At 43.0% G+C, this 20,997-nt stretch overlaps 2 protein-coding genes across 3 annotated transcripts in view; both read left to right on the forward strand.

Annotated features, from left to right (window-relative positions):
- MEI1 (meiotic double-stranded break formation protein 1) overlaps window positions 1-11,616 on the forward strand; it is a 59,577-nt gene extending 47,961 nt beyond the window's left edge. Inside the window, exons 25-31 of one of the 2 annotated variants that reach the window (XM_089523733.1) lie at window positions 2,171-2,252; window positions 3,423-3,598; window positions 5,473-5,554; window positions 6,951-7,057; window positions 8,660-8,791; window positions 10,224-10,333; window positions 11,290-11,616. In XM_089523733.1, coding sequence (XP_089379859.1) covers window positions 2,171-2,252; window positions 3,423-3,598; window positions 5,473-5,554; window positions 6,951-7,057; window positions 8,660-8,791; window positions 10,224-10,333; window positions 11,290-11,335 — 735 coding nt within the window. In that variant the 3' untranslated portion in view covers window positions 11,336-11,616. Of the gene's footprint in view, window positions 1-2,170; window positions 2,253-3,422; window positions 3,599-5,472; window positions 5,555-6,950; window positions 7,058-8,659; window positions 8,792-10,223; window positions 10,334-11,289 lie in introns of those variants that run through there. The other variant, XM_089523734.1, reaches the window with a different exon arrangement.
- An 8,984-nt stretch (window positions 11,617-20,600) lies between these two features.
- Window positions 20,601-20,997, forward strand: part of CCDC134 (coiled-coil domain containing 134) — a 32,913-nt gene continuing 32,516 nt past the window's right edge. Inside the window, exon 1 of the mRNA XM_089523735.1 lies at window positions 20,601-20,747. The gene's annotated coding sequence lies outside the window, so the exon portion shown is untranslated. The remainder of the gene's footprint in view (window positions 20,748-20,997) is intronic.

Below are 20,997 nucleotides of genomic sequence, written 5' to 3' on the forward strand. Positions count from 1 at the left end.
CATAGTGACCTCATGGCCCACTTCCAAAGCAGGAATGAGACTCCTGTGAATATGGAAAAACTGTGAATAACTCCGCCTCCCCCCACTCAGAAGCCAGTTAACTAGCTCCCTGCCCCTTTCCCAGCCAGATTGCTTTCTTCCCTAGGGGGTGATCAGGCAGGGAAAGGGAAGAGGAGCCCCCATCCCTCCAAATCTCTTTCCCAGCTGGATCAGTGTCTGGGCTGCTCAGGGAGTGATCCAGCTGGGAAGGAGTCCTGAGGGGTGGGATGGAGGATGCTCCTCTCTCTGCCTGCCCCATTGCCACTTGGACAGCCCAGGGAGCAATAGGGCAGGCAAAGAGTCCCGGGGAGATGGAGGATCCTCCTGCCTTTTCCTGCTCCATTGCCCCTTGGACAGCCCAGGGAGCTATGGGGCAGGGAAAGGGACATGGGGGGATGGAGGATTCTCCTCCTTTGCCAGCCCCATCACCCCTTGGACAGCCAGGGAGTGATGGGGCAGGGAGCGGATCCTGGAGGGATTGAGGCTCCTCCTCCCTTTCCCATCCGGATCACTGTTTGGCCAGCTGGGAAAGAAATGGAGAAAAGCACAGGAGGGAAGGGGAGGAGGAATGCCTGGGCTAGCAGCCTTAACCTTGCGAATAATCAAAACGGCGAGGGTCAAGACCGCGAATATGAAGGGTCGACTGTATATTGATAGTATCCAATTTGTTGGCCATCATTTTATTATTTATTTATTTATTTTGTTTTCCATACTCGTTGACATATGTTGGTTAGCACTAGAGTTGACTCTTTAAATGTGGATTGAAGCAATTTGATCGGAATATCATCTGTCCTTGGTGATTTTAGTATAAATAAGCAAATTAGTGGTCTGTATAAAATTTGCTGTTTCCTCTCTTTGTGTGTTGGCATCATCGGGGTATTGGTAGTTGTGGGGAGACTCTGAGTCAAAGCATTCTCCAGGTATGATGGGGGGTACCCAACTGCTGCTTCCTCTTCCTCTGACAGGTCAGCAGACCATTTTTTTCTGAACCAGGAGAATATGATTGCCAGCCTAAACAAAAAAAAAAGACAAGATGCTAAGTCAATGTTACGTTATTGTTAAGATCATGGTTTGTTCCAAAGCTGGTAACTACAATGTTCTGGTTTTGGACAAAAGAAAAAGCTGTGGTTGGTAAAAGATTATCTGGTTTAATTATAGCCTGTGAAAGATATGAATGGCTGATTGTAGCCATTCCATATCATAGAAGTGGTCTACTCATAGTTCACCAGATATTGAACTGCAGCTTTCATCTGTCCTCAGCAATGGCTAGACTGGCTAGCGCTGATTAAGTCTGATTAGAGTTTCAGGCCAGCAACATCTGGAGAGGAACAAGCTGCATAACCCTGATCAAAGAAGTGGCAAAATAAGTCATTGTCTGCAGAAGATCCATCCACAATGGGTTAAATTAAATCCCAAATCAAACCACAATTTATTCTATAAACTGCCTAGGTAATATATGTAAATGACATGAACCATATCACTTAAACTTAGGAAAGCTGATTCAAGACTACTGTATTGTTACTTTCCTCTGTAGTCTCTAGGAAACTTGAACTATTATGTTAAAGTATGAATTGAGAAAATTCCTGATTCTCAGGAGTACTTTGATGCAAGCACAAAATTGATGGAACTACTTACTGTTCATGCGCATGAGCTAATGTTGTGTCATTGCCTAATCATCTAAAGGGAAGCAACACTTTAAAGAAACAGTTGGCCTCATTTATTTCAGCAAGGTGCTAAAACTGAAGATGAATCAAAAGCATGGTTCCTGACTGTCTGTGTTCTCTCATTGTGAACACAGAAGCTATGGAATTCTGCCTCTTATAAATTAATAATATAAGGAATAAATTGCAGGAGTTACAGTTACAGTGCCAGGGTTCTTTTTGTGGGGAGGAGTCAATCTCTGGAGAGAAAAAACAACAGAGTTTGGGAGGTGAGGGGTATAATTTCCCAGAATCCCAGAATCCCTTTGATAGCATGTCTACTGAGAGTTGTAGGTTCTGGGACCTGTGAGGTGGAGAAGTTAACATTTCCAAACTGGAGAAAATACTATGGTCCCTCTTTGTGTTCTTTATAAGAACCTGTCTTTTTTTCATTCTCTTTCTGAAACCATTCCCTGATTAATTTCTGAAAGGTTCATCATGTAATCTGTCTGGATGTGGACAAATTCTTCAGTGCACTTGCATTCAGGAAGGAGAAGCCCTTATTATTCTTTGGTAGGTGACATCTCTGTCAACATTATTTAATGCTGAGAGAGTAAGTAAAGTAAAGGCCACTTCACATGTTAGAAAATGTAAGTCACTGCTGTTTGGAAAATGTGTAAATTGTGGGACATTGCAGCAAATTGTAGTTTGCCACTGAATTTATTTCTGTGCACTATTGGAACATGCCTATACCCAGGTTTTCTTCAGTTCTCTTCTGACAGTTAGTTGAAGATGCTTTCCCAAGTGGATCAGTCAGCAGGGAAGGAATTGGAAATCTTCCTTTCCTTTGTGTTTCTCCCTTTACCCAAGTAGTTTGCAGGGAGTGCTCTACGATCCCCATCCAAGCATGGATCAAATCATTTCCTACTTCAAGTTTGCCTACATGTTCAAGTACTGTAGACCAGTGATTCCCAAACTCTGACCTTCCAGGTGTTTCAGACTTCAGCTTCCAGAATCCTAGAGCATTGGCCAAGATGGCTGAGGCTTTTGGGAACTGAAGTCCAAACTATCTGGAGAACCAGAATTTGGGAATCACTGCTCTAAACCATTCAGTGAGCTTCGAATGATTTGTGTTTGCATCATCAAGTGTAATATAGGGCCCCTAAAGACAGGCCAAAATAAAACTGCTTCAGGTCACTTTGGAGGTATGCTGTTTAAATGACACACCCATCTTAAGAGGCCAGAAGCTGTGACAAAGCTGTGGCCCAATCCTTAGGACTGGAGCGTGGCTTTGGTGTGGCTTCTGGCCTCTTAAGATGTGTGTGTCATTTAAACAGCATACCTCCAAAGTGACCCGAAGCAGCTTTATTTTGGCCTGTCTGTACAGGCCCATATATATGAGCACATCACATAAGAGAAGCAGAAACCTGCAAACCTAAATACTGAATTTTTACTCCTGAGATGATACTATGTATTTTCTATAATCAGGCAGTGTAAAACTAATGTTTCTGAAATAGACACTGCCACTGAATGATATTATCATATGGATGTGACAGTAGTCAGAAAACAAGCCAGTTTGTAAGTTTACTTTTTTCACGTCCAAATTAAAAAAAAAATTTGAAAACTTAGTGTAGACATACATATGCAATATGGAGCTCTAGAATAGTAATTTGTAACTGCTAACAGTATCTGAAGTGTGAGGTGGGGGATATTCTTTGTACTAATGTATAATTCTTTGTTCAGTCAGCGTCCTTCAATTTTTGAGAGCCTTCTTTAGGCAGACCCTCTGCTCCTCATTTGTGAAATTTGTTCAGCAAGGGAAGGAACTACCACAGTCAAAAGAGGATGTCTCCTTGTATCCACTGGCCTTGGACCATGTACTGTCCTTGGTAATCCATCTACAGAACCTATTGGTCCAGGTAGAAATCTCTTGATAGTAATTTAAATACAATTGGCCCTCCACATTTGCAGCTTTGATTTTTGCAGCTTTGATTATTTGCAGTTTTGATTAATATGTTCTCTCTAGGAATCTGTTAAGTTCTCCAGTAGAAGTCGTGCTGGAAAACCTAAAGTAGTGCTGGAGAACCTAGAAGTTCCTAGAGAAAACACTTCTCTAGGCATTTGTAGGTCCTCCACATGATTCTATGGACGATATCTCATGACGGTTTTTGCAACTCCAATCCGAAGCCATTTCAAGCCCAACCATGCGAATTCACGTTATAACGTGATAGATTATCACACGTGATTGCTTTCTATGGGGAGTCATTCTGAGGCCAATCCTAAGTCAATCCAAGGTCACTCCTGATGTAGGTGAATTTGGTGAACTAGTGAATTCACAAATCTTTTTCCAAGGTCAATTCGAATCCAATTAGAATTGGTCTTGGTGTGGAATGCAATTTTGCTTTGGTCCTGGTACCCCCCCCCCAAAAAAAAAAAAAAAAAAAAAAAAAAAAACTCCAAGGCAATCTGATGTGTCCAGGAGGGATGGCAGGAATGATTCATGTGAGACTAGAGGCAGAGTACCCAAAGGAGAACAAGGCACAGCCAAATAATAATAATAATAATAATAGGGTATTCTAGCTCAAGCCTGGAGGAGAGGCAGGAAAGAAATTTTTTATTATTAATAATAATAGGGATGGAAAGAACGGAGGCTACATTCAGATGTGGCTGGGCGGGATGACAGGAACGATTCACATGAGGCTAGCATTCATGTGAAACAGGAAATTCATGTGAGGCTAGCATTCATGGGAAACAGGAAACAGGAAGTGGCCCCCTTCACCCCAGAAGCGTAAAAGTTCTTGATGCGTTCAGAGCCCCACTGAGCATGCGCAAGGGTGCCAATTCGAATTGTTGAATCTGCATGGTATGATCATTTATTTTGCACTCGTTCCGCTTTGCCTCAGAAATGACCACAATTTCGCTCTTCATGTGTGATAATTAATCATGTGAATTGCCTTGGATTCGAATTGACTCTGCTTCCCCTTCCCTTCGGAATGGTTTTGGATTGGAGTTCCAATTTCACATGTGATAAACTCCTGTGATTGACCTCTGGCAGATTTAACCATAGAGTTGCACTGGAGGACATGGAGATTCTTAGAGAGGTGTTCTCTTAGGTAAAAAGAATAGGGTTTTTTCCCCAGTTTTTCCACATTCATGGGGATACTTCACCCCTAACCCCAGTGAATGTGGAGGGACCACTGTATTTGTTATAAGCAGCACACGGGTGATCTGTTTCAAACTAACAGATAAATCTGAGAATTACATTTTCTCCCATTTCTGTTCCATTCATTATATAATTGAAATCTTGAATATCCACAAACAATAAACCATTTGTTTCAGTACAGACCAAGTGTAAATTCCTGGGCATTTGTCAGGTCTTGTTTTAACTCCAATAGCTTCCTATACTAAGAGCCGAAACAGACAGCCTGAAAAGGGCAGATTGGGGCCACGACAACCTTACGCTGCAGCACCAATCCACCCTGACGCTTCCCAAATAGGAGCAGAAAAGATCCGGCCCAAATAGGGAGTGGCTTCTGGGTGCTCTGGTGGCATGTGGTGTGTAAATGCATCTCAAAGCCACCCCCATGTAATCAGCCGGGGTGGTTTCCAGTCTTGGGGGCATGAGGCATGTAAACCTTAAAATATTATGTAATATTTTTTGATCATTTTGACAGTAGGTGGATAGATATTCTCAGTTTATTTTTGTTATAATCTAAAACTTGTTCTTTAGCTAGATTTAACTAAGTATAGTCAGTGTCTTCATCTTTATGTCTTTATGTCTTTATACTTACAGAGGGATCTTTTGCTATCACAAAGTGCCATTGGCTGTCTTGAGGTCTTCCTGGCATATCTACAACCAAAGAATCAGAGTATTGGTATAGTTTTATTTATTTTATTATTTTGCATAGTTTGGATTATCTGTAGTAATTGAACATCATCATTTCTGTAATTCATGTAATAGCAATAGCAATGGCATTTACATTTCTATACCGCTTCGTAGTGAACTCAGTACTCTCTAAGCAGTTTACAATCTGTAAGCTAATTGCCTCCAACAAGCTGGGTACTCATTTTACTGACTTACAAAAGGACGGAAGGCTGAGTCAACCTGGAGCCCTCTGGGTTTGAATTCACAACATTGTGGCTGCAGCATTGGCATTTAGCCACTGTGCCACCAATAAAACAGAAATGATGTCCCAGTAGACTAACCTCAATGTTAACTGGTCTAGCAGTTTTCTTAGACTTTATATTCCCAGAGAGCTCCTCCAGACTGTCCAATAATTCTGGTAAAAGTCAGAGCATTTTGTTCCAGGATTTCATGCATTCTAGTGCTTTGTAATGCTTATTTCTGCCCCTATTTCCAGTGGTGCTCTAAATATACTGGTTCCTCTTTGTTGCTGTTTATAGTGGAGTTTAGCATTACACCCAGTCTGCACTTCACTATTTTCTCCCAGTTGAGGTGTGGTTCACATGCCTTCCCTCCATCAATGTGTTCCTCTCTATGAACTCAATACCTCTATCCAACATGGTCTTTCCTCAATATCCATGTTTCCAATTTTTGCACATTACTTCCTTTTTTTATTTCTAATTTTCTATTTATTTATTTATTTTTAGTTTTTTGTGATATAAAACTATACTGCTTTAGCATTATAAAAAGAGGGGAGAAAATATATATTCAGTAATACTGGAAATGAACTGAGGGAACACAGATCACTGGAAAACATATGTGGAAAAGGTGACATCCTCATTTGAGATATCATAAGTGGGCCTGCTCAAAAATATAGCAGGAGGAACTGAAACAGGTTTGTGAAAGTTCCCTGACTGGTATTAGAGATCCCAGGACAGGGAAAATCAACCCCCCACTACCTGAATTTCAGGATAAAAACACAAGACAGGAAGAGCATTGTACAGATATTTTTTAAAAACACTGATAAGTATAGCTACAGCTCCTGCCAAATCCTGTGGACTTTGGTTGGTCTGGAGGAACTCAGAATTTATCTTCTGCTTTTATATCCTTTGGTACTTTTTGGCTGTTAATGAACTAGGTAGGCAGTTAAATTGTGACAAGTAGTAATGGCTCTTCTTGAAGGGGGATAGTAAGTTTTATCTTCACAAATTTGTCTCTTGCTAGAACAATTTCCCTTTATAATTTTCTTGATTAAATAAAGGATGTCTTTACTGTATATGAATAAATTCAGTTAGTTAGGATCTTTTCTATTGGGTTGTTCTTATTAAAACCATTAAACTAGTTCTGGTTCGTTTCCCTACTTTTAGCATGCCATATTGCTTCACAACCGTGGAATAAGTTCCTGCTGATCACACTTCTGGATGGTGGTGAAAATTCCTTACTTCAACCAGAAATTCTTAGACTGGTTACTTTAGTGAGTACAGGGCTATACATTATCCTGCAAAAATCTACCATGAAGGGCGCTCTGACTTCGTTTATCTTCTTTATGTCCCCTTTATCCTTATGGCAGGAGTATCAGTCATAGAGCCCTGCAGATGTTATTGGATTGCAAGTCCCAGCAACTCTAGCCAGGATAGTCATTGAAGAAGAATACTGGGAATGGCAAGTCCCAACAATATCTAGGAGCCCAGTTCTATGATGATATCAGGGCCAAAGTAGATGTGCTATCTGTAATTAGCTCTTCTGATGAAATCCACTCCCAATACCTTAAATGTAGTTTTTGGGATTCTGATTTTGATGAGAACATTAATATTGGAGAGGGAGTAAATACCCTTGCCTCCTTAATTCTCTGATCATAATCTTTCACAAATGTCTCTTTCCCCAACAAACTTGAAAGCAAATTCAGGATGTGTGTGGTCAGAATATGCAGTGCATTGTTGGAGTAACAGTTTAAATGATGCCTCTGCTCCAGTTAAAATTGGAGACCCACATAGATGTTTCTAAATTTTAAAAAATCAAAAATTATTAAAGAAAATATGGGAAATGTGAATTTACCTCTTCAGTATTATGACTATTTTGCCACCATAGAAACTGAGGTAGAAACCAAGGTAGAAACCCCTTGGGCTGACAGTTTCTCAGCATATCAGGCTGAATGATATTGTGGGCTAATGCAGATCACATAAGGACACAACAAGGGATCTGGGGGAAATCCTTTAATATTTGTAACACATGCCAAACTATTAGACATCAGTGTCTTGGATTATGGAGTCAGAATATCTGTATTTGTCCACAACATTCTTAGCTTCAGGAGAGATAGCAAATTTTACTTCTTCCTTCTTGGGGATGATAACCACCCCCCCCCCCCCACACACACACACCAATTTTGCCAGTATATGTCTTGCATATTTTCCATGCGGTGTCACTTTTTGCTAGCCCTGCAGAATAATCATATGCATAACTATTCAGAAGTAAGAGCCAATGAGTTCAATAGGACTTACTCCCAGGTAGGATTACAATCTTAAGTATTTCTGTATATTATGATATGGCCTCACATGTAGCTTTATAATTAATATTTTGTAACTTTGGAAGATTACTTCTAATGTAATTTGCTACAGAACAATTACCGTATATACGGTAGTTGTGCATAAATTGACCTCATGTATAGGTTGAGGGCAGGTTTGGGGGCCAAAATTATGGATTTTAATATAACCCATAGATAAATTGAGGGTAAAACCTGGAAAAATAGTTGGTCATCTAATCCTGGCCTTGACCCATCTGGAGCAGGATATATCCAGACTAATAATGTACTAATTTCTAACTTCTTTTCTGAAGTATTATTGAAGAATCAGTTCAAATAACTCCTCTGGCATGTGGAGTCGAAGGCTTTCATGGCCGGCATCCATAGTTTTTTGTGGGTTTTTTGGGCTATGTGGCCATGTTCTAGAAGTTTCTTCCTGATGTTTTGCAAGATAGCCCGAAAACCCCACCAAAAACTCCTGTGGCAATTACTGGTTTTGTGTTAATCTGAATATTAGTCTGCATTGTGGTTAAAATAAAACTTTATTTCCCTTTCAAGTTCATGCAGTATCAGAGAACCAGCATTGTTTCACATACTGAAATTAGCCACATACTAAAAAAAGCAGCAAATACCAAATTGAGAGACCTTTCTGATGCCACAGTTAATGCTCTTCGCTCCTTCCTTCTTCAGGTGAGGATTTTTCTGAACATAATCTGCTAGCAGTGAGCTGATGTTATACTTAGAGTGACAATGGTTATTCTTCCAGCTGCTATTTTTGTTCTTGTCCATTTCATTTCTGTAAAATCTACTTACTAGGGAGGGGACCCATTTTGCCCATTCCTGTCCTGTACTGTATGGGCTATATGATGTAACATCATTGGTAAAGGCATTTGCATTTTTGTCCCTTTTATGCCTTTATTTAATACCTTCCTTTCAAGTGAAATAATCGCTTTTAAAAGTAAATAAAACAAAATTCACTCTGTACAGTAGTTTATTTTGCATTTTTTTTTGGTAACCGTGTTCTTTAGTTTGCATTGTAAACTCTTCTGGGCAACATTATGAAATGTAGTGAATAAATATTACAAATCAGTGGTTCTTAACTTGTGGGCCATGGATCCACAGAGGCACACAATATCCTCGCAGGAGGCTCACAAAAGCTTGAAGGTAGCTCAGACCACCACCTCTCCACAGCAGAACAGTTGTATCACAGGAGCCAAGGCACAAATTGGTGGGAAACAGCAGGAGAAAAGTCTTCCCTCTCCCTTTGAAGCCTCTGAGGGAAGGTTTAATGGATGATGTAATTATTTTTATTTGGCTTTTAAATCATGAGTTGTCTTGAGGTCTGCAGCAACAAAAGATATTTAAAGGGGGTCCCTGCTAAAGAAAAGGTTAAGAACCACTGCTAGAAATAATTGTAGCACCTTCAGACAGATTCAAGTGTTTTCTTACTTATTTATATCAGTATAGCATTGATACCATGGACTATTTAGTAACCCCCCTGAATGTTGTACATACAAAACAAAATAATCTCTACCCCTACCCCTACAATTTAAAAATGGAGGACACAAAAGGAAAAGCAAATGGGGAAGGAAGAGGAAAACAAGAAATTCAGTTTATGAAATCTGGTAGATGAGATGCTGAATAACAGATGGGGAGAGGCAGATTCTAGTAATGCTCTAATCAGGCTTCTATCCTCTAGTATCTGCACGGAAAATGAGATGCAGAAGAATTTTACATAAGGAGCAAATATATGCAAGATTGGCACTGGGTCAAAAATACACTTATGCTGTCCCAAAACCAGTAATACCACATGGGCATACAGATGCTGATTATCTATGCTTTATTCCATACAGTTTTGGGATTTATAGAACACAGCGAGCTTCATATGTGTAGACTGTACAATGTGGCTTTCTGATTTCAAAGCAGAGAAAATATAACTTTTTTGCTGAAATTCTCTTATTTTAAAGGTACCCTGTGCATCTGATTTTGTGGCATGGTATTTTGTGCTAGGGAACTCTGCTATGTGGACATGCCTTTGGGTTTATCACTAGTGAAGATGAAAGAAGGTATGAAAGAATAAACTCATTGATTATGTCTGTAATTTATTTCATTTCAATGTCAGATTCAAAGTGGAAAATGTCAAATGGATTCATCTCAAACAGCCTCAGTTGAAATCTTGCTGGAGAGTCTCCCATCCACAAACCACAGTCATTCGACCCATCAAGACATGGTGTATCCTTTGGCAGGATATTTGTGAAGTTACTGTAGGCATGTGTCTGGCCTGCTTTTTGTGGCATAACACACCAGAATTTCACTGTGCTTTTGTCAACAATTGAGCACAGGCAAAGTGAAAGATATAAAGTCAACATCAGATGGAAAGAAATAGGGTTGTAAGAGATTGTACACTGGATGCTTGAGATATTGTGATGTGTGTTAGTTGCATAGGAATTATAAAGTATTGGTTTTTATTCCACTTCCTTGTTTACTAGTGGAGGGCCTTTCCTGTAACAGGTTACTAGAGACACTGCTTGAGAAGCTTTCATGGTAATTCCATTGGTAGGTCCTGTTATATGAGGAGAAACAGTATAGCTAAAGACAGTACATCATGGACATAAGAGAATGGACACAGATGGGGTACCCTTGGGTTTTGAGATTAACTGTGAAGGGATCCTGAGTTTTTCGCTTTGTAGCGAGTTCCCTTAAAATTGTTCAGCGTTAGGAACAGATTCTGTGCTACTGAAGCATTATGCAGGACTGTAATTATTAGTTATAACAATTTCATTCAAAAGCTCAGAATGACTGTGATATTTGTATCATAATTTCCGTGTTTCTGTGGCTAAAGGAAAAGCATTATGTGAAAGGATAGGTACACATTTTTTTTGATAGATTCAGCCTGAAGCTCCTTGTCTAAGATAGCATTTCTGCATTCACTTATCTGGGAGTAAGGTCTTTTGAACTCTTTTTAACAATGTTCTGAATAGACATAAAAACACTGAATAGGAATGAAACTCAGACATCGAATTAGGAATGCAATTAGAATCTGACAAACATTTGAGCTACTTTGAGAAATACTTTCTGCTCCTTACCCCCTCCCCAAAGTGCTTCCAGAGTTTTAGATAGATTTTTTTCCAACAACATATATTTTTTTTCACTTTTCTGTTGATTTTTCATTTAAGACTTGAATTCAGATGTCTTGGAGGTGTGGCAGTCTGTCTCTCACAGATCAGAAACTGAAATAAAGAAACAATACTGAGAAGAGCTCATAATAATGGATTGATAAGTAACTTGGCTTTGTATTTTTGTGCCAGCCAGAAGGCTTAGAAATATAATACAAGTGTTTAGAGCCTGCTCCAGAGGTGATTTAGTAATCTGTTCAGTAATTGAAGCATAAACTCCCTAATTAAAAACTTAAAATATGTTTCCTGTTTTTCTTGGAAATGGCTTAACTGAAGGGTGCATTTAATTTCACCTTACTGAGCTGGAAGATAATTTGCAAATGGTACTGATAAATTCCCTAAGCGCTTGCACTCAATAAATAGACTGAAACTGTTAATGCTCAGTAAATGAGACTGAGACTGGTATTTGTGCCTCACACAATTGGGTAATGCATCTGAGAACTGAGTAGTTTTTGGTGGGAACTCCAGCCCCTTCAGATGTCAACGTAAATGGTACTAGGAGCTACTCGCCCCCTCCCCCAATTCCTTTTCACCCATCATGCTGTTCATCTGGGATAGCATCCAGCCTACTAGTCACTTGTGACTTTTTGCTCTTCTTCTTCCCTTCTTTGCTTCCTCATAGATGTTCTCTCATAATTTTTTTTTTTAAATAGTGAGCCAGTGTGGTTTACTGGTTTGAGTATTGGATGTTACACTGGAGACTAGGGTTCAATTCCCTGCTAGCTTATGTAACCCAGTGGGTGATTTTGGGCAAGTGATATGCTCTCAGCCTCAGGGGAAGGCAATGGCAAATCTCCTCTGAACAAATCTTGCCAAGAAAACCCCATGGTAGGTTTACCTTACGGTTGCTATAAATTGGAGACAACTTAAAGGTACACAACAACAGTTTCTTCCCTCTCCAACTCTGTTCCCTGTTCTCTGTTGGAGAATGCTCCTTTTGTATGGCCTTGAAGGCTCTTTTTAGGAGCTGACACGCCTGTGGAGGAAAGACTGCCTACACTGATGGCCATTCCAAGTGCCTCTTTTTGCTTGGGTGAGGGCTATTTAGTGCACTCCTTCCCCCATCTGTAAAGGCTTTATTCCTCAAGGAATCAGAGAGTGTGTCTTGTCTCAGTTTGCACCTCTGGAAACAGTCTCTCAAGATTGAAGATGTTGCCACTCAAAACTAACCTCTTCACTTGGCATTGGTGGCTATTTGTAAAAAAAAAAAAAAAAAAAAAGCCCTCTTATGGAGCTTCCAACAGCTTGGAAAACAATGGTCTCCCCATGAATATCAGAAGCCAGGCCTGTTGTTTTGCCTCCACATGTTGAGACTTAAGGTGGCCCAGATACTACCTAGGCTTCCCCAGCTCTAGGCAGATCCATTTCCACATGGCCTAAGCCTGGCAAGGGGCATAAGAGAGTGGTCTGGATTCTAAAGCTTTCCATAAGGAGAATAAATGATGTAAAGGAAAAGAGAAGACCACTCTGATATTCACCTTGGTATCAGTGGTTACCCCAACCAAGCATCCTTCCTTGCTTCATCCTTCTTTGCTTGCCAGTATTGAGACTGTGGCTCACATCGAGTCAGTCCAGGAAGTGTCTCATCTAGCATGCACCCAGTCCTACCAGCCCTCAATGTAGTAGTTTATTGGAGGACCTTGTGCTCCTAAGAGAGCCACTTATTGGCTCATTTACCATCTTGCCTCTCTCCTTGCCACCTCACCAGCAATCCAACTCATCCAGATGGACTTGTATGCTGCATTGTAATCAACCTGATATGGCTTTCCACCCCCAGACTGGGCAGGCCGAAGACCTCATATAGCCCAACATTGCTCTTCATCTCCAGACAAAGTGTGCACTTATGTAATGGAGTCCCCTGGGAGGCAGGGCTATTGCTTGGGCTCAGAGTGGCATTGGTACTGACACTGTGTGGTCTCCCTGATTTGGCAGCATCTGGCTACTACGTATATGGTTGCTACATATATGCCCTGGACAAATCCACCATGTGGCCATCTTCTGGTACCATTGTAAGAGGCCTATTATATCTGCCCAGAGCTTTAATAGAGCTCAACCCATTGCTACACCAAATATCAAGAGGTCTATCAACCCAAGTCACCACGGGAGCATTGATACAAATCCTGCTCAAGGACCCTGCACCATGCTGCCTCTTGTCCTTGGCATGTGATACTGATAGCAATGGTTTCAGGGCTTCTGGACTAGCTGACGGCTTCAGTACCGATGACTGTCTCCATACCGCAAGACTAGGGAGCTCCTTTGGCAATGGTCTCCTATCCTCTGGACCAAAAGGTGGCATCGACATCTAAATCCCAACCTTTGGACCAGGAATCTACTTTGGCAAGCACCATGGATGCTGGCATCATCTGCTTTGCTTATACTACAGACTGAGATGGGCTTCGCACTACCTGCTGTTCAGCTTTCCTCATCTTCTAGGCTTAACCAAACTGCCAGACACTTAATTTTTTTATTTATTTGGTATTGGTGTCCTCTGATGACTTCAGGGGAGAAAGATGAGAGTGTGATTGACATGTCTTCACAGTCACCATCCCCTTCACCTCACCTGCAGAAGGGTAGGTGACACAGCTCCTATTGTCACCTACTTAGGCTCTCCAGCCATATGCAGAATCAGTTCCTGTGGACTGTGAAGTCACTGGACTCGGAGGTCATGAGCTGACCTGCCCTCTCACTGGATCTGGTCTTTCAGCATGTGGCTATTCAGAGCTCCATGCTGGTTATGCTATCCCTGATGCCAACCCTGCTAGACTATGTGAAATAGTCATGGGCCAAAACCCTTGTCTGTTCCACTGACATAGATGCATCTTGAGAAGGTACAGCAAGAAGGGACCCCCTTTTTATTTACTCACTCAATTCCAAACTCTGTAGTGGTAGAGGCATCATAGTTGAAGTTGTCCTGTAAGTCACACTCCACTCCATAAGACAGAGAAGGTTACTATCCTGACCAGTTTGGAAAGCAATTCTATTCCTTGGTAGGCCTGCATGGTGAGATATCAACATTTTCTCTGAGAAAAGACGCTATCCTTTATTCCATACTTACCAATGGTCAGAAGAATGGGGCTGTATTCTTGCAGCAGAAGGCACTTCAACTGGCTGCACAGCACAACTGAGTTGCATGTCACAGGGCACATTGTGCCACAAATGCTATGGCAACATCTATAGGCAGGGATGTAGCGGGGGGGTCCAGACCCCCCTTCTGTTAGATAAAATGAGTGGTGCATGCCGCTGGACCCCCCCCCCCTTCCCAAAATCCTGCCAATGTCCCTTCTATAGGCTGTTAACACTATGCTTGGCTGAGGTCGGCTGGCCTCACTGAGGAAACCAGAAGGACGATCAAGGACCTTCCCTTTGGTGTGGAGGGCCTATTTACTCAGTGAACTTGCACATGAATGGTAGGCAGGAAGGGATGGGGAACATTCTGCTCTAGAACATTCTGAAAGGGCTGTCTGTGCAGGTGCAAACCTGTTTGTGTGGAGGGCACAGATGACTAAAAAAACCAGTTAACGGGTAAGCAACCTATTGTTTTAGTTAATGCAAAATGATAGTGTGGTTTATGTAGCTAACAAGTCTCATGAGAAAGCAGTTATGGATAAAAGATTTTAACACAGCTAGCCAAATTTGTAGTCAGCACTCTGTTTGGTTGACCTTTCCCCCCACTTACTGTTGGCAATAGCAACAGTAGTGAGTTATCAATTCTTTTGGTACAAAAATACTCCCTTAAAGCTTCCAAGAACTGATTTTCATATTTTTGTATCTGTGCTAAGAAAATCGTATTTATAGTGAGGGAATTTATGATCTCTTATCTCATTCTCACATTATTTCCTAGACTGTAGTAATTTCTGCATCTCTTTAATGTTTTAAATGAATGTATAGCATTTCATGTTAAAATGTAATTGTATCAGTTACCTTTATATATTTATAAAATACCTAAAACTACTACACAGTATACAGAAAATAAAAAGAGATGCATTCTTTGCCTATAAACGTACAGTTTAATCAAAGGCAAGATACACTGAAGGGGAAAGAATATATATGAAAAGCAGTTCAAGTGGGGGCAGCTGAAGTAAAAAGATGGGTCTAAAGGAGACGTTTGAAAGAGGAAAGAAGGGAAAAGAGTCTGTTCTTAAGTGAAAGGGCACTCCCACACTAGAGAGCTACAGAGGGAAAGGGTGCAGGCTTAAAATAGAGAAGGCTGTTTTAGGCTTAACGACAGAGACTGACAGAGATGAAGAGCAGGAGGAAAGTAGTGCAGTATGAAAAATGAAAGTATGCAGTATAATCTGAATGGCAGGCAATGGAAGCATGTAAGATGAAAAGATAGCAAGAATAGGAGATGGGAGATTATCTGAAGGCTACTAGAATACTCTGTGAAAGAGATAAGGAAATTATATGATAATTAACTAAAATGTTAATTAAAACAATTAACTGGATGAAAAAGTAAATCATAGCTATAGTGGTCAGCTGAAGATGGTAAGAATCTGTATATCTTCATGAAAAATCAATTTCCCTGGATTCCTGAGAAGAATAAACAGCAATATTACTGACAGCAAAAAATAAACCTGTCTTTAACTCAGCCTAAGTAATTCAAATTAGCCCCGGGCAAATAATCAATGGGTACTTGTTTCAGTTAATTACTAATTAAAGAACTCAATGTTCAGCCTTCACTTTTTTCACAACTACAATATGAATTTGAGTATGTGTTGCTGACTACATCTTAATATTTCACCCCTTTTTTTGCTATGCAGATAGAACCATATTCAGGTTCTAAAATAATCAGGGAAAAAAGTCTGATTTTGAAAATAAGTAAAATAGCAGTTCTCAGAAGGTTGTGATTTGGGATAGGTTATATAGGGAAGAGCAGTGTACCCTTTTTCACTTCTAATGTCATGGGCACTAATTCATACCCTTCCAAATTTGACAGATAAAAAATGGAATGTGTGTGGTTAAACAACATCAGAGTACACTCAAGTTGGCAAAAGTTATTGAGGAAGGACATACAAGCTACGAGAGGCTGCAGCAGTTTGCTTTTGTCGGCGCCTACTAGGAAGGGCAACACTCCGCTCCCTCCTCTCCTTTCCCCCCTCCCCAGTTAACCACCAGCAATTTACAGCCACTGAAATTTGAAGCGACTGATGTAAGTTGACAACAAAGGGGGGAGAGGAGTAAGAAAATGGGACATTTTAAAAGCAGCTGAAAGAAAGGGATGAGCACTAAAGTCAGAATCATCCAAACCATTGTATTCACCATCACAATACAGGTTGCAAGAGCTAGACAGTGAAGAAAGAGGATAGGAAAAGAATCAATTCATGTGATGTTGGAGAAAAGTGCTGAGGATACCTGGGACAGCCAAAAAGACAAATGGGTCCTTGAGCAGAATAAGCCAGAAATCTCCCTGGAAGGCTGTTGTACTTTGGCCACATCATGAGATGACATGAATCTTTGGGAAAGATAACCATGCTAGGCAAAATGGAAGGCAGTAGAAAGAGAGGAAGACCATCTGCCAGATGGATAGACTCAGGGTGACATTTTGTCCTCACCACAAAGACACTGAGAAATGTAGGCCATTCAAGAAAAATGTAAGACCTGACCAAATAAAAACTAAAAACAGGCATATAAAGATACATTCATGCTTCTTAGTTATGCTCAAAATGAGAGATGTTTTGGAATTTCTCCTGACGGAATGGTGAAATACAGGACATGTCCTGGAAAAGGAGGATGTTGGGTCATCCTGGACACGCTCAATTGGAGAGGACATGGGCATGAATCTACATGAATTGAACAAAGCAGTGGAGGAAAGTGGGTCTTGGAGATGTCTCATCCACAGGGTTGCCATGGGTTGCGGCAGGATGATCAAAAGTCAACTACAAAGGAGGACAGGGCACTGCAAAATGGAGGATGTTCCAGAAAAATGTAGGACAAAATAAAATAAATGACAAAATAAAAGCTAAAAATAATCATAAAGATAAAATCATGCTTCTTAGTATGTAGAGAGATCTTGTAGCACCTTTGAGACTATGAAAGAAAGAAGGTAGCATGAGCTTTTGTAGACCCTCAGATGCATTTGGTGGAGACATCTGAAGAATCATAGATCATAGAATAATAGAATTGGAAGAGACAGCAATGGCCATCCAGTCCAACCCTCTGCTCATGCTGCCAACTTCTTCCTTTCATAGTTTTCTGTGGGCTTTTCTGGGCTGTGTGGCCCCATTCAGGAAGAATTTATTTCTGATGATTTGCCTCCAACCGTGGCTGGCATCTTCAGAGGGTGATGGCATGGTGGAGTATATTTACCTGTGGGACCCTGGCGTGGGAGGCAGTGGTTCTACATGTTAATGGTGGAGTTTGTCTGTAAGCAAGCTTTGGCTACCAGTACTGAAAAACACCAAAATGAAGACTCAAGACAAGGAAATTAACACCACGCAGGTTCAAGAGGTTTCTCCTCCCGCAGACAACGGATTATCAATAAAATAGACACAAATCTCCGTCTTGCATCCTTCTGAGGTGGCTAAAATGAGTATCCAGCTTGATGTGGGCAATTAGCTCACAGTTGTAAACCGCTTACAGTAGGGGTCGGCAACCCCCGGCCCACATGTGGCCCGGCGAGGCTGGGGGACTGGCCCGAGCCCGGTCCTGCCGCTGATTGCCAAAGGCCCCATGCCGGCGGCAATCGGCGGCAGGACCGGGCCTCTCGCATCAGAGGCCAAAGGCCCCTCGCACAAGTGCGCAGGGGTTTTGGGGGGCCGCCGGCCTCCTTCCTTCTTCTTGGACTCCGTGGAGGCTGGGAAGAAGCCCGCGGGGCCGGGAAAGAGGGGGAGGCCTCCAGCGCTGGCGGCTCCCCCTGCCGGCTCTTTCCCAGCCTCTGATGGGGCCTGGGCCCCGTGAGGGGCCGGGAAACAACCAGCAGGGAGGCCTCCAGTGCTGGCGGCCCCCTCCGCCGGCTCTTTCCCGGCCTCTGATGGGCCCTGGGCCCTGTCAGGGGCCGGGAAAGAGGAGGAGGCCTACAGCGCTGGTGCCCCCCGCCGGCTCTTTCCAGGCCTGTAGGAGCCCCACTGCGGTCCCCGGAGCCCTCCAGCAGGGCTCCAGGGGCCGCAGCGGGCCTATAGGAGGCCATGCAACCCCAGGCCTCCCTCTGGAGAGAGAGATCTGGGGCTGCAAGGGCCGTGGAGGAGCCCAGGAGGCAGCCTGCCGCTCCGGGGCTCCGTCGCGGCCCATGCAGCCCCAGGCCTCCCTCCGGAGAGAGAGATCTGGGGCTGCAAAGGTGGTGGAGGAGCCCAAGACGGCGGCATGCCCAAGCCCTTCCCTTCGGCCTCCTTCTCCTTCAGCCGAAAGGGCCCCTTGGAGCCCGTTCGGCTGAAGGAAGGGACCGAGGAGGAGAGGGCGAGCACACGCCTCCTTCCCCCTGCGGGGCTTCAGCAGATCTCAGGTGTCCTTCAGAGGACACCTCAGGCCTGGCGAAGCACCAAGGAAAGGAGCAGGGGCCGCGCGCCTGTTGCTCCTGCCCCTCACGGGCCCTTACTGGTCCCCAGCTGTCTCTGAGAGGCAGCTGGGAGCCAAGGAAGGGCAGGAGGAGCAGGCGCGCGCCTGTCACCCCCTCTCCCCAACCCCCCCCCCCCACTTCTAGCTGTTTCTCAGACAGCTGGAGGTCGGGAAAGGGAGCAGAGAAAGCCCCGCCCCTGAAGGGTGGAATCTCCACCCCTGGCATGCAGCCCCACCCCCGGAGGGTGGAAGCTCCCCCCCAGCTTCGGCCCCCCAGTTGTCTGAGGGACAGCAACCCGGCCCCCGGCTCAAAAAGGTTGCCTACCCCTGGCTTAGAGACTGCTTAGAGCAGGGGTTCCCAACCTTCCTAATGCTGTGACCCCTTAATACAGTCGGCCCTTCTTATACACGGATTTTTTATACACGGATTCAAGCATACACGGTTTGAAAATGTTCCAAAAAAGTATAAATTTACCTTGATTTTCCATTTTTTATAAGGGACACCATTTTGCTATGTCATTATATTTAATAGGACTTGAGCATACACGGATTTTGTTATACGCGGGGGATCTTGGAACCAAACCCCAGCATATAACAAGGGTCCACTGTACAGTTCTTCATGTTGTGGTGACCCAAACCCATGAAATTATTTTCATTGCTACTTCATAACTGTAATTAAATAGGTGTTTTCCAGTGGTCTTAGGAGACCCCCATGAAGGGGTACCGTCCCACAGGTTGGGAACCACTGGCTTAGAGTGATATGAAGCAGTATAAAAATGAAACTGCTATTGCTATATACCTCCACTAAATATTTGAAGGGATGTCATATTGAGGAGGGAGCAAGCTTGTTTTCTGCTGCTCCAGAGACTAGGACCCGGAGCAATGGATGCAAGCTGCAGGAAAAGAGATTCCACCTCAACATTAGGAGGAACTTCCTGACCGTAAGGGCTGTTCGACAGTGGAACACACTCCCTCGGAGTGTAGTGGAGTCTCCCTCCTTGGAGGTCTTCAAACAGAGGCTGGATGGCCATCTGTCGGGGATGCTTTGATTTGGATTTCCTGCATGGCAGAATGGGGTTGGACTGGATGGCCCTTGTGGTCTCTTCCAACTCTATGATTCCACAACACACCTCCAGGCTGTGTGCCATTCAGCACAGTACAACATACATACTAACTCCTCCATTAACATATAAAAACCACTTCCTCCCACACAAGGGTCCCACAGGTATTTGTGTGTGTATGTGTGTGTACATACATACATACCCCACACACTCCTATGCCACCATCCTCTGAAGCTGCCAGCCACAGTTGCAGTGAAACATCAGGAATACATTCTTCCAGAATGCGGCCAGCCACACAGCCCAGAAAAAACCACAGAAAACTATGAGAGAAAGAAATGGGCAGCATGAGCTTTCCTAGACTTAAGCCTACTTGTGCCCCGGTTGTCTCCAACAAATGCATCTGAGGAAGTGGACTTTAGGAAAGCTCCTGCTGCCAACTTCTTTCTTTTAGTTAGTCACAATCAAAGGTGCTTCAAGATCTCTCTACAGACTGATTTCACAAACTAATACAGCTATATCTCTGAATTCATGCTTCATTTTAGTCTTGCTGCTGCTCCAAATGGAGGACGCTTTGGAATTCCTCCTGTGGAGAAGGCTGAAATGTAGGGCAGGTCCTGGTAAAGTCCCTGGACAGCATAACAAACAGTAGCAAGCATTCCTTGCTCCCCCAACTCTGCAAGCAGATCAGTCTATCTGCACACGTGGCTGCTGCTGCTGCAAAGGCTCCCAGGCTGCTTGAAAGGGAACTACAATACAGGGGATCCTGGGAAGCCCAGCAAGGAAGTGACGTGGCCTTGTGGGGGTGATGCTGGTTTGCTAGCAGCAAGGCCAGTCAGCCGGAGAAAGGGACCGGGAAAAGGAAGAGAGGCTGCAGCATGACAGTGGGCTCCTGTTTTGGAGATGCTTTGCAGGCAGAAGGTAAGATCCCCCCCCCCAAAAAAAAAAAAAAAGAGAGAGATGCTTGGGCAAGGAGTAGTAGTTTTAGCCTGCGCAAGCCCCTAATTCTCCAGTGGGCATGTTAGTAGCAAACTATAGACTTGAGAACTGCAAAGATAGAGCTTTGTTAGTAGCAAACTATAGATCGTGAACTGCAAAGCAAGCTGCAGAGCGCTGGATGCATAATCCGGTTTGAGACCGCGTTAACTGCCAGGGCTCCAGGCTGGGGCAT

This window comes from Sceloporus occidentalis, unplaced genomic scaffold (genome assembly GCF_023333645.1).
Source record: "Sceloporus occidentalis isolate IW3139 unplaced genomic scaffold, rSceOcc1.0.p SCAF_5, whole genome shotgun sequence".
Taxonomy (NCBI): domain Eukaryota; kingdom Metazoa; phylum Chordata; class Lepidosauria; order Squamata; family Phrynosomatidae; genus Sceloporus; species Sceloporus occidentalis.